Source organism: Bos grunniens, chromosome 8, assembly GCF_055505025.1.
Source record: "Bos grunniens cultivar Pamir isolate PY7600 chromosome 8, Bosgru_T2T1.0, whole genome shotgun sequence".
NCBI classification, from domain to species: Eukaryota; Metazoa; Chordata; class Mammalia; order Artiodactyla; family Bovidae; genus Bos; species Bos grunniens.
In genome coordinates this window covers 49,388,934-49,402,401 of record NC_141172.1, presented here as the reverse complement: position 1 = coordinate 49,402,401, position 13,468 = coordinate 49,388,934, and the positions used below count along the sequence as shown (strand labels likewise).

At 38.8% G+C, this 13,468-nt stretch overlaps 1 protein-coding gene across 1 annotated transcript in view; it reads right to left on the bottom strand.

Moving 5' to 3' along the window:
- Positions 1 to 2,729: 2,729 nt before the first annotated feature.
- The window catches only part of RORB (RAR related orphan receptor B), a 204,714-nt gene continuing 193,975 nt past the window's right edge, over positions 2,730 to 13,468 (bottom strand). The window contains exon 10 of the mRNA XM_086415536.1: positions 2,730 to 3,617. Within this exon, the coding sequence (XP_086271662.1) occupies positions 3,462 to 3,617 (156 nt within the window). The 3' untranslated portion in view covers positions 2,730 to 3,461. The remainder of the gene's footprint in view (positions 3,618 to 13,468) is intronic.

Sequence of the window (13,468 nt, the reverse complement as noted above, 5' to 3'; positions counted from 1 at the left end):
CGCAGACAGTAGGGCTAGAGATGAGATGCTAGGCCAGATGTGGAATTCGTTATTCTCCTATGTTCCCTCCAAACTTTTCCTTTCTTTTCACAGACCACAAGTCACCTCCCTTGTCAGGTGGTGAATGCCACTGACTTGTATAGGACTTGTATAGGAAGCCAGGGTTCTCTGGGAGATACATATTCCTATAAATGGGGCAACTGGATCATTTGGCTCTTAGGAGATTTTAGAAAATGAAGCTAAGTTGTTCTTACTCATGAGCAATTTTTCAGCAAGTCCAAACAGAAGTAAATCCAGCTTACAGCATGAAGTTACCCCTCACTGGTCCGAAAGCCTTGTCAGAGTGGTTCTCTCACTGGCATATTTAATTTGTGTCATTTACATTTTATTGTCATTTTCCTGTTTTTTGTCCCCCCACTTCTTGGTGTACCTTTTTTAAAAACAAAACAAAACATCCCTGAGTGGATACAGTGCAACATCTGCATCAAGCAGTGATTGTCATTTACGAAGCATGAAGTGAAAAGTACAGATCCTGGGTCCTTTCTTCCAGTGCCCACCTTATTATGAATGTGTTGCAAACACTTGTGAGTCTTCATGGGGAAGGGACAAAGGTTGCATGTGGTCAAGAAAGTTGTTAACCAAAATTTCAAAATACCTCCAGAGGTAGTCACAGGAGACATTCAAAGGGCAGCTTTTAAAGGTACTTGGTTACCACTGAACACATGACTTGGCTGTCTTTCACGGGACAGATTTGGCAACTGTGGCAAAAGTTGGAAATCTCTTTTCTCAACTGCAAGGGGCTGAGTGCCTACTGGTTTCCACTGTTTTGTTCTGGTTCAGTTGTTAGCTGTTTCCTGTCCCCTCGCTTCAAAAGGTTCATGCCGTCCCAAAGAAATGATTGCACCAGTGGAAACAACACAAATTCAAATCCAGGACCTCCTGAGGCAGATGTGGGGAACAATCTTTTTCCTACCTCACCCATGGGACAAGGGAGGGAAAATTCTCAGCCACTTCATCAATTGAGTCAATTTAAATCCTCTAAGGTAAATTGGAGGAAACAAATGGTTCCCTTTGCAACTGAGCAGGAATTACAGGCTGACAATAGGAAACACTAGTCCAACTGAACAATGAAAGCAAAGTTTGACATAAGTTCAAAGCTCAAAGGGAAACGCCAAGTAGACACATTAAGCATTGCCTATCACAAGCCAATCATAAAACATACATTGCATTTGGAAACAGCTTGGTTTAATTGAGTGCCTTCCATTACCCTGTTTTCCTAGCAATCAGTAAAGTAATCTTTCCATTAGAAGGAAATATGACTCTTGGAATTAATTCTTTATACAAAGAGCTAACAGGAGTGACATTTACACCAAAAAGAATTGAGTCCCTGTAGCAGCATAATAAGCAGTCTACAGCTGTCTTCTTAGACACTGAAGGTAATTTGGTTCAGTGTAGTTAAATTAATTGAATATAACAGTAGTTGAGAAAGGGATTCATTATTTTAAAGCCTTTTTTCTCCATTGGTTTGGAATTCATCAATCATGAGGTGGGAAAAGGCTCTGTTTTCTAAAAGACAAGATGAACACTACTGTTTGATCATCAGTGAGCAGTGCTGTGGTATCATGGAGATGGCTGTCAAAGCATCCAACTTCAGGAGAGCATAAGATCAAAAACAATGTTTCCACTGATGGAAACTTCACAAAGTAGGTGTGCATTTGTGTGTGTGTATATGCGTGTGTGTGTGTGAGTGTTAGATGAGATAAGGGCAGGTCTTCATGAGTTGATGGCCAGGCTACACTTACAGATCATAATTTTCCCTGTCTTATACACAAAGCTCCTCTCTAGATCCCTTTTAAAAACTCTTGTTTGGGATCAAATGAGACTAAAGGCACAAGGCCTCCAAAACACAGGCAGAACAAGCTTCTTGGAATTTATGTTTTTCTGGTGATCACTTTGATTGGAGAGCAAGTGGAAAAGTGAGATCTTGTACTAGGAAATCCAAGTTGTCTAATCCTGATCTCAACTCTGGCATTCTGTACTTTTAAAAGTTGCTAAAAGAATAACCCCAGGGTAGATGGATAATGCAATTTCAAACGGCACCAGAAATAGTTTTGGCTTTGGGGTGCATTTGTTCTGTAGAATAACACAGATCTTTTATTCTAATCTATCAAGGTTTTACTAAATTTTTATAATATAACATTTTGTAGTTGAAAAAAATTAGAGGTCCCAGACTAGAAGAACATAGAAAGTCCTGCCTCCCCCTTTATTTATTGCTGCTTTTTTTTTAAACAAACTTATTAAAGAGAATGAACATAAAGAACTACTTCTTTGCTTTGTATATTCTCTTTCTACTTCTTTGCAAAAGAGATAAAATGTTTACATGAAATGGTATTAGGACCCTGGGTTCTGATTTGCTCTTTTACTCCAATTTTTTTTAGAAAAAACTGCTGGTGGTCGTAATCTACTGACTGTATTTCTCTGTTGATACAACAAGCACCAAAATCAAGTTCCTCTCACAACTTGAAATTCAAAGAAAAAAAGATGATTTTTGTGTCCTGGTGAAAAATAGGAACTATCTGTTTTTTGGTCAAAAGGCCCTGGACTCCATAATGTTTTCTGTGACCTAATTCTTAAAACAGGAAAATGACTCCAAATAGTTAATTTTTTCCCCAATATGTACCATCTTGACAAGGCTTTGATGTCATTGATCGAAACAGAGTTTTTCTACAGAGGTCATGCGTTATATTTATTCCTTTGTCAACTTATTTCTGAATTGGTACCATTCTGCTATTAACTGCAGATGAAAACTCTGGCTGGAAAAACAAAATCCTGATTGTCTAACATAAAGGTAACATATAACACAGAAGGTAAATAACGTAAGAGCGCCTGACTGAACCTCCTTTGCTAGTATATTTGATATTTTAAGCCACAGTGCATGTGTGTGTATAAGTAATAGTCATATATAATATTCTCAGATATTATATACTTATCACATACCTGCACAGTGCTTTCCAAGACAGCTACAAATTTATACATGCATCACCTATCTAAAAACATAGAAATCAGTAAGCCTATTAAGTGGAATTTTCTTAAATTATATTTGAACAATCAACAGGAAAAGTAATCATGTAAAGTACTGCTCTGTTCTTGTATATATCTACAATAAAATTCTATAAACAGTTGTTTCCCCAAACATACCTGAATAAAATTAAAAAAAGATAACACCCAGTGTCCTATATTTGTATATTTATGGTCATTTCAAAAACAAACAAACAAATAAAAGAGCCCCACTCAGGTGCATATTTACATTCTTCAAACTGTAGCGGTGAAAAATAATTCTATTAAGTGCAGGACATTCCTAATGTTGCAGTAGTGACGTTTTCCTTAAGTCTTCATGAACACATTGCTTTTGTCTTAATGGTGATGCATTCCACGACTATGAGACAGTTCGCTCGTCGCCTTCATTTGCAGACGGTGGCACAGTCAGGATTAAAGAGCTCCTTGTATAACGGAGGAAAGAGTGTATTCACTATGTCTGGATGCGATTGCTTAAATACCTGCAGCTTCTCCCCGTGCAAGTTGCAAACTGCTGTGATGGTTGGTATCTTGGCTATTAGCTGCAGAGTGGAGAGACAGGGAAGGAGACAAAGAGGGAAGCTCATTAGTGCTCGGTCTCCTGAATCAGTGTCCTTCCTGGCCCCAGATGAAGGGAACCGACTTTGGAAAAAGATGTTCAAAAAGAAAGAAGGCTCACTTTCAGCTTCTCCTTTAGAACAAAACAAAACAAAACACCTTCCTCCCCCACTCTCTAAAGAGAAAATAAAGAGCAGGAAAGAAAGCAGGACCAAGCTTCCTAGTTCATTGTTCTTATAGAAAGTATGTATGGAAGGGAGTTTAGTCTAATCATTAGGAGGAGGTGTTGGCCGGGCAGGCTGACGAAGTTGGAATCCTGGTTCTAAAATAGCTAAATGGCTATATGTCTGTGACACCCTCTATGTCTCAGTTTTCTCATTTGTAAAATGGACTTATTCATAGCATCTATTTCATTGAGTTGTTGTATAGACCAAGTGATGAAATTAATATGAAAGTGCTAAGAATACTGTAGGCATGAAACACAATTAGCTAATATCCTTATCTACCATTTCCCATAGATTTTTATAACATGAATATCAGATTTTTAGATTTGGAAGATGACAGTGTTAGAAAGGTATAGCATAAATCATATGAGGTGTAATTCACAATGATCTGGGCTGCTCTGCTGTCAAGGTCACTAGCCTGCCACTATCTCTCTAATCCTTTCCCACTTTAATGCATAAGATGAAACCTATATTTAATCAAGGGAGAATTTGGGAGGTCACTGGCACTCAGCTTCCTTGGGGAGGTGTTTTAAAAAGTCATGGGAGAACATCCACTTATTATTATTTTTTTTTGAGAACATCCACTTATAACTGTTAGGTTTTGATATGTTAGTATCATGTAAGATATAATTTTGTAAATTTAAATACCCAGAAGACGGTGTTTTAATAATTTAAAATACCCACAGTTTGTTAAACGCTACATATGTCATCAGGTTCTGGACAATTCTAGCTTTTAACACACTTATAATTCTGAAACACTTAGAATCCATCATTTAGTGTCAAAATTGCTTAAAACCATGTATCATTGTGATCAAATTACTGTGGGAATAAGAAATACTCTCATATAGGTAATACTTTTACAAAAGATAAGCTTGATGGTTCATATAGTTGACCAAAGGTACACTTGAAAGCAATGATGAAATAAAATAAACCCATCTAATCACCAATTAGGCTCACCGCTCTCCCTACCCTATTCAATAATAAGAAACCATTTCAGCCTTTGAAGTAAAGGAGGAAATAGATAATTAGTTACTTTGTGACTTTTCAAAATCAGAAATTTCCACTCTTTCATTAACTTTCCTTTTAACAACTAATGACTATATAACCACACTATGAGCCATTTAAAAATAGCACCAGGATTAGAGCTGTTGACATATTCATTAAAGGGATCTAGAACACACAAAGAAGTTTGGCGTTCAGAATTTTCAGTTCACTGCTATTTAATCATAGGGATAGAAATGAAAAGAAAAAAAAACAACTGTAGAATCTTTACAGAATGGGTGTTAAATTTTAGACTGAGAATCAGGACTTTTCAACATTATGAGGTACTTAAACTGGTAGCAGACACTTCTACTAGACACCAGAGTTCACAAACAGTAGTGTTATTGCTTATAATCTATGTGAGAAGACAGATGAATATGACCACACAATCAAAAGCAGACTGAAAAACTGTGGCGAGTGCCATGGAGGAACACTGCTAGGAGAAGTGGTAGATAATAGGATGCTCTGACTTCTGTAAGGTAGGCACTTCTGAGAAAGGACCATTTAAGCTGGGCTCTGAAGGGAGAGAGAGAGAGCTAACCAGATGCTGGGGCTGGGGGGTGTATAATATGTTCCAGGACCATATGTGGTATTAGAACTAAAAGAAGTTCAGTGTCCCTGGAGCAGTGGGTGAGCATGTTCAAGGATAAAGCTGGGGAGGCTGCATAGTCAGGTTATGCTAGGTCTCACGGTCTCTGTTAAGGTCTTTGGAAGAATTTTAAGAAAGATAATCAGAATCACATTCTGAAAGATTTGATTTGAATCCTGGTGGAAAGCAGTGTCTTTTCTATATTTTCATAGGTAAAGAGTGTACAAATGTCCACTAACTAGAGTCCCTTGGGAAATTATTCAAGCTTTCTTAACCAGCTGGTTCACACAGAAGGAGACTGTAACAATTTCGGAAAACTTCTTACACATTACAATTCTCCCTGAAATAGCTACTGAATGCATAGAGGCTTTGAAAGCTTTCTATAATCATCTGCAGTTGAACTGATGATGTGCAGAGTTCCTAAAACACCCAGATGCAACTCTGTAATGCTTGTCAATCTTTGGTGTGCACAAGTATCGCTCGGTGCTTCCTAAAAATGCAGATTACTGCAATCCACTTGTAGGGATTCTGTTTCATGAAACCTAGATGGGGAGCTCAGATTTCATGTTTGAAATACATATCCTGAGGATACTGGTGCACTGGGTCCATAGAATAGACTTTGAGAAGCACTGTTAAGAGATTCAAATCTTATAAATTTACAGCTGTTTTTAAAAATTGACAAATTCTTTATCATGTAAGAAATAGTCCTGGTAACTGAGTGTCAAGTTAGCTTCTTTTCTGGAGGCTGTTAAGAAATTATCATATCTAGAGAGGGAAGGTTTCATTTGCTTGGTTCTATTAGTTTGGTGAGAGACAAGTAATGAAATTTCCTGAGTTCCCTATAAAACACAAATACTATATAAAGAGGATTAGTCTAGTGATAAAAATATGGGCTTTCAATGAGCCAGACTGTCTGCATTTGAATCCCTGATTTGCTCTTTACAGTTGTATGATCTTGGACAAGTCACTTAACCTATTAGCTTCTTTATCTGTCAGATGACAATTATGACAATCCCTATCTCAGAGAGTTGTTGTGAGGGTTAAGTGAGTCAATACAAGCCATCTATGACTGTAATGCTTCCCTCAAGGAAAGAAATAATCAAGGTCATGTTTGTTCAGCCAAGTAACATGGAGGACAAGAAACCAGCTTAGCCCCTAAACGAGCAACCAAAATTGATTCTCTATATATTGTATGTTTGCTTCCTAGATGGCTCAGCAGTAAAGAATCTATCTGCAATACAGGAGATGCAGATTTGATCCCTGGGTCAGGAAGATGCCCTGGAGGAGGAAATGGCAACTCACTCCAGTATTCTTGCCAGGATAATCCCACAGACAGAGGAGCCTGATGGGCTATAGTCCATGGGGTTGCAAAGAGTCATACATGACAAGTGACTGAGAATACACACACATATTGTGTGTTGGGGTTTCCCCAGGAGGCTCAGTAGTTAAGAATCCTCCTACCGACGCAGAAGACACAAGAGAAGTGGGTTCAAACTCTGGGTTGAGAAGATATTATGTACTGCAGCTGGGAAACCCAATGTCAAAAGGAGCTCAGAGAAGCCTCAGCAGTAGTTGAAGGCTCAACAACTTTTTAAATAGCTGGGGTGGTGATCTAAAAGCACTTGGAGATGGAAGGGGTAGTTGATTTCCAATCATCATGAGATTTCATCATGTTTAAATAATCCCCATGGCAGAAGTAGACAGAGGGTCTAGAAAAAGGCATTTTCACACTCATCTACTCATCTCACTCTCTTATGATAAACATTTCTTGTAAGAAGGAAGATTTAGCTTATACCTACAGGGGTCTATAAGAAGAAAAATAGCTGTTTGAGAAGAGATAATAATCCTATGCTTCTTTCCAAAGGGTGGTTTTATGAGAAAACCCACAATTTTATAATTGGCACATTTGATGTTGAACAAATGGAACATGCAAAGGTGAAAACTAGAGATTGTGTTCATGTGGGCTTTCAAGCCATCATGATGCCTTTCAACATGAAGCAGGAAGTCAACAATGGCTTGATTAAAGAAGAAGAAACTGCAGAAGCACTGATAAAGGCAGGAAATACCCAGTGAGGCTACACATCCATTCGTCTTCTCCATTCACTCTTTTTGGAGTTTTTGTTTAGCTAAATCTAGATATTTGGCCTAGACTTTTCCACCATCCTTAGTCCACCTGACATCCATGCTGTATGGGATGTTTTCTCTACTCTGGGAATGGCTGACTAAAGTGGAAGCAGACACTTGGTTCAGCTGGGATTGGAATCTGGAATCAGATGGAGAGCCAGCAAATTACTTTCTAAATGTAACAACTTACTTTCTAAATGTACTTTCTAAATTACTTTGTAGTGACCTAAGGAGCTAAGAGCTAGCCATATTTCACCAAGACCAAGGAAGCAGAGAAAACTGGTATTCAGAGAGGGAGAAGAAGAAAGCAGGTTCCTAAAGAGAGAGAAACTTGTGAGATAAAGAATTCTGAAGGCTTCCCAATTTCTTGTCCCAGCATTTCCTGAAAGGGGGCTGGATTTCTGACCATAGGTTCCATCAGATTTCTCTCCATTAGTTTTATTATTTTCTTCTTGCTTTTCCTAGTGGGAGTTGGTTCTTGTTCCTTGTAACTCAAGAGTCCTAACCAATACATCAACTTGCAACTTCATGAGTGAGGAGTAACATCAAAACCTCTCTTCTGGAACTTCCCGGGTGGTCCAGTGGTTTAAGGCTCAGAGCTTCCCTGGCAGGGGGCACAGGTTCCATCCTTGGTCAGGGAACTAAGATACTGAATGTCTTGTGGAATAGCCAAAAAACAAACAAAGACCACCTCTCTCCTTCTTATAGACTATTAGTCTGACAGACAATCCCTAAAATTTCTGGGTGTGGGACCTATGGTGTATGCCAGCAAACTATAAATGACTAACATGAGTTGAAATAATCTGATCTCTCTCAGGGACTCCTCAAGGAAAGCACTCACGGGCCAAGACTGTGTATTATTTTTTGCTCCCTCCCCTGCATCTGGCACACAATACACACTCATTATACATGTAGGTTGAAGTAGAAAACTATTCCCTAAGAAAGCTGTTTCTTGAGAATTGATTTGGAATTAGAAATCTTGGATGATCTGTTGAACTGTTTTCTGTAATCTTGCCTCTTCTTACATTATTTTACAGGGTATATCCCACTTGGGGAAAGCTGAGCAGGGCTTCTGGGGTGCCTGGTCTTAACCTGGGCAGCGGTTACACTGGTATGTTAACTGCGTGATGATTCATTGAGCTAAACACTGATGAGTTAAGAACTTTCCGCACGTATGTTGTAGTTTAATAAAGTACAAAAAAATTAAATATAAAACAAATTCCTAACTAAATATGCGGAGAAGGCAATGGCACCCCACTCCAGTATTCTTGCCTGGAAAATCTCATGGATGAAGGAGCCTAGTCACTTTCATGCACTGGAGAAGGCAATGGCAACCCACTCCAGTGTTCTTGCCTGGAGAATCCCAGGGACGGGGGAGCCTGGTGGGCTGCCGTCTATGGGGTTGCACAGAGTCGGACATGACGGAAGCGACTTAGCAGCAGTAGTAACTAAATATGAAGGAGAATGGGGAGGTTCAGACCATGAGGCCACATCATCTGAGCAGGGACTCAAGCGGTGACTGGACAGACTGTGCTGTTCAAGATTAAACTGATGAATCCCAGGCCCACCTGCTAGGAATTCTAATGTGACATCTAGTGTTCTCCACAAAGAATAAGCAGGCTTCAGGAGTAAACATCCCATTATTAATCATGACATAGTCTCTCTTGATCTTACTGAGACAGCAATGAAACTCATTGTAAATGACCCTTGGCAGTTTTCAATGATCTTTCCATCAGTGTCTGCTTGCTCCATAGACCCTATCTATGAGTCAGCACAGCTGTTTTTTTTTTTTTTTCCTAAATCTGTATCCTAATAGTGCTTACTAAAGTGAGAGTGACTAGGAGTGATTTCTTTCAGATAAAAATCTCAATTATTAACACTGTAAAGTAGGGCTGTGTAAACCTTCCCTCATATAAGCTTTTATTTAGAAACTTGCTACTGCTACATTAGAAAAATTCCCCTCTCTGTGTTGATGGCAGTTTTGTTGTTCTGCCAGAAAGAGAAAGCCTGATAGGAATGCTGACCCCTGGATGTGGGGTTTATAAACAGTGTATGCTTTGGGACTAGAATATCACCTTAAATTCAGTAGTGTAGTGCATAGAGTACTCATTTGAATCTGCAAGACCTGGAGAAATCTATTTATTCACTTATTGTAGTGGCAGAACATCTAAAGAGTCCTTGAAACTACTGCACAGGACTGAATACTGGGAGGCAAAAGAAGATGTTAGAAGCAACCTTTGTTTTTCTCTTCTAGAGTCAAAGAATGTTATACTGAAGGGACCTTAACGACCATCCAGTCCAACCTCCTTATTTAGGAGACAAAAAAAAAAGTGAAGCCCAGAGAACAGATGGGCTGCCTCCCCTAGTCATATGGGGCTTAAAAATATATGTGTATATATGCATATACATATATACATACATATACATATATATACATAGTAAGTGATAGTCACTCAGTCATGTCCAACTCTTTGTGACCCATGGACTGTGGCTCTCCAGGCTTCTCTGTCCATAGAATTCTCCAAGCAAGAATACTGGAGTGGGTAGCTATTCCTCTCTCTAGGGGATCTTCCTGAACCAGCAGTCAGATTCTTTACTGTCTGAGCCACCAGAGAAGCCCATATATGTATATACATGTTTAGTTGCTCAGTGGTATCTGACTCTTTGTGACCCCATGGACTGTAGCCTGCCAGGCTCCTCTGTTTATGGGATTTTCCAGACAAGAATACTGGAGTGGGTTGACATGTCCTTCTCCAATATATATGTATTTCTTTTGTGAGCTTTAGTGAGAATGACCAGTGTTATCTCATTTCCTCATTTCTCCAATCCGGGATCCAGCCAAATCTAACTATTATTCAGGGTCTGCATACAGTGTATATTTTCTTATACATATAGCATTGCCCCCATCACTTGGAATGCCATACTTCACCTCCCTAAACCTCTAACTTCCATCCTTTGAAACAGCATTCATCAGCTATTAGTTCAAATATACCCATTTCTTGGATAAACATTTCCCTACAGAAACAAAGTTTCTTCTGTCCACAGCAGCTACAACAACAGCACTTACATGTTGGTTATGAATCATGTACCATGCTTATATTTGATCTCATTCAGTCCTCAAAATAACCGTATGACATCAATACTATCTTTAATCACATTTTACAAATAAGAAAACCGAGACACAGAGGTCAAGTCACTTGTGCAGAATAACTAAGCTAGTCTGATGGTTCATTATATATATGGTACATATTATCATTATGATCATGAAAAGAAGAAACTAGATTATTTATTTTTACCCCAAACAAACCAAAAAATAAATAAACTGATTAATACACAGGGGTTGAGAACTTTTAGTTAATGGATTAAAATTCCTGATTTAAAAATCCTCTCCAGGTCCAAGTTTGGTCAAAAGTATAAGGCATTGCTACTTGAACTTTAATTTCAGGAACTGGGCATGCAGAAAGTGTTTTGGAGACAGTTTTTTCAAGATGAAATCTAATGATTATGTCTGAACCCTGCACCTCACTTGAAGCCGGCTACACCTGTTCAGAGTCAAACTGGCTGGCTATTAACAGTCTTTGTCATTTGCACAGAGGCAGATCCACCCCACTTACTGAGACTATAACCCAAACCCCTGGACTTGAATATAGCAGTTGCATATGTGCACATTTTTCTGGAGATAAGCTTCATACTGTGTACCCGATTGCCCAGAGGGGTCACTCTTTTAGGGGTGTCATGGAGGCAGAAGAGCTCCATGGCTATGAAGGTGAAAGAATAAATTTCTGAAAATAGGAAAAGTATCTGTGGTATGGCGGAATAGTTTTCCTTGGATTTAAATAAAGCTGTTTATTTCTTTTGGAGAGCATGGGTTTGATGAGTGGGTGTCCCTGTATGTCAATGGCGCCATTGTCCTTAGAGTATGAAGGCAGTCAGGAACTCAAGAGACTTGCCTGTCCCTTCCCTTTCCCCAACACACTTGAACCTGAGACTTAGACAAATGGAGTGACTTATGCAAAACCACACGGTCCAGAGCAGGGAGAAATGAGAACCCAATTCTCATTCCATTTCATGGTCCCTCCACATTAGTTCACATAGTGTTAGTCGCTCAGTCATGTTCGACTCTTTGCGACCCCAGGGACTGTAGCCCAGCAGGCTTCCCTGTCCATGGAATTCTCCAGGCAGGAATACTGGAGTGGGTAGCCATTCCCTTCTCCAGGGAATCTTCCTGATCCAGGGAATGAACCTGGGTTTCCTGCATTTCAGGCAGACTCTTTACCCTCTGAGCCACCAGGGAAGCCCCTGGTTCACATAACTTCCTATCAAATGATGACCGTTACAGCGAAAGGGCCACACAGAAACTCAATATCCACACATGACTAGTGGAAGCAATGCTTTGTCATTTGACTCCAGTGAATTTTATATAAGAAATTATCCTTTCTAACACTTTTTCTGATTCCCAGATTTACAACATTCTCTTTCCATAAGCAAAGAACTGAATGGATTTAACTAGACTTACTGTGGTGTTCGCTTCACAACATATCAGTTCAGTTCAGTTGCTCAGTCATGTCCGAGTCTTTGTAAGTCGGACGTGACCCTTCACAGCATATACAAATATTGAATCATTATGTTATATACCTAAGCCTAATATAATGTTATATGTTAATTATTCTTAAGAAATAAAATAATTGTATACTTTTCCCACTAAAGATGGGAAAAGGAGAGTTAAGCTGACTTTACTTGGTGTTTTAATTTTTTTTTTTTGCTATTACATATTTTTCATCTTCAATTTCTGTCTTCTTCCTACCCGCAAATACCTCAGATCACCATCAGGATACCAACCAAGTAGTAGCAAATGGTATAAGCACAAGGGTTACTGTCTTGGGGAAGTAATAATCACCATGTCGCAGTGTGTTAGAATTTATGCAGTGTATGTATCTCATTTGAACCTATACTTCTGTATAGGAGTAAGAAATTATAATCTTCATTTTACAGACGAAAGAACCATGGTTTTCTGATAAGAAGATGATCCCCTGAAGTGGAATAGTTTTTGTCTAACTCTGGATTTTAGGGTGGTAAATATGGGGAATAAAGTCTTTGGGGGATCCAAATGCAAGAAACATTCTTCCTGCCAACATTAACTAACCAGATGCATTTATGCATACATGCTGCACAGCAACAGAAAGGCAGATGCATATACCCACAGTATCACCATTTCTGCCTAGTATATCTGAAAGCATGTTGAAGTTTTGCTCTTATCTGGGAGAAAATTGAGGTATGAAGAGCATAGGATTTGTCCTTGCCCACGTGATAAGTGACAAGTTACATCAAAGAGACTATCACTCTACGGTGTAGAAATGTTCTTCCTAGTGATGTGTTAATTTTAGCAAAATGTTACTATAATGAAGCAGCATACTTAACTCATGGAGGTTTTTTATTGTAGTACTCTGTATGTGCAAAGTAAAATCTGATAGTATTCCTAGCAGAGTCCCCCTTCCCTCTCCACCCTTTAAAATAAAGAACTTCAAGAGCAGAGTGGGAGAGTTTTAATGATAAAAATATAGAGTCGGATAACTGTCATCTGTAACTGAGGATAAGCTCCACTTCTTCGTTGCTTAACCTCTAAAAAAAACTCCAATTCTTAAGAAATTTAAGATACTTTAGGATCTAAAATAATGCTAGGTATCATTAGAAAACTCCTTATTCCTCTTATGATCATTTTATGTTGGTACATAACTTTTTCCAGAATTCTTCTAAAGGATCACTATTTTTAATTAAGTTGAATTGTGAATGAAATGCAAAGCGCTGTGCATGCAGTCTGCCCTTGAGATACTTCATTTTGAAAGAATCCCAGATTAGA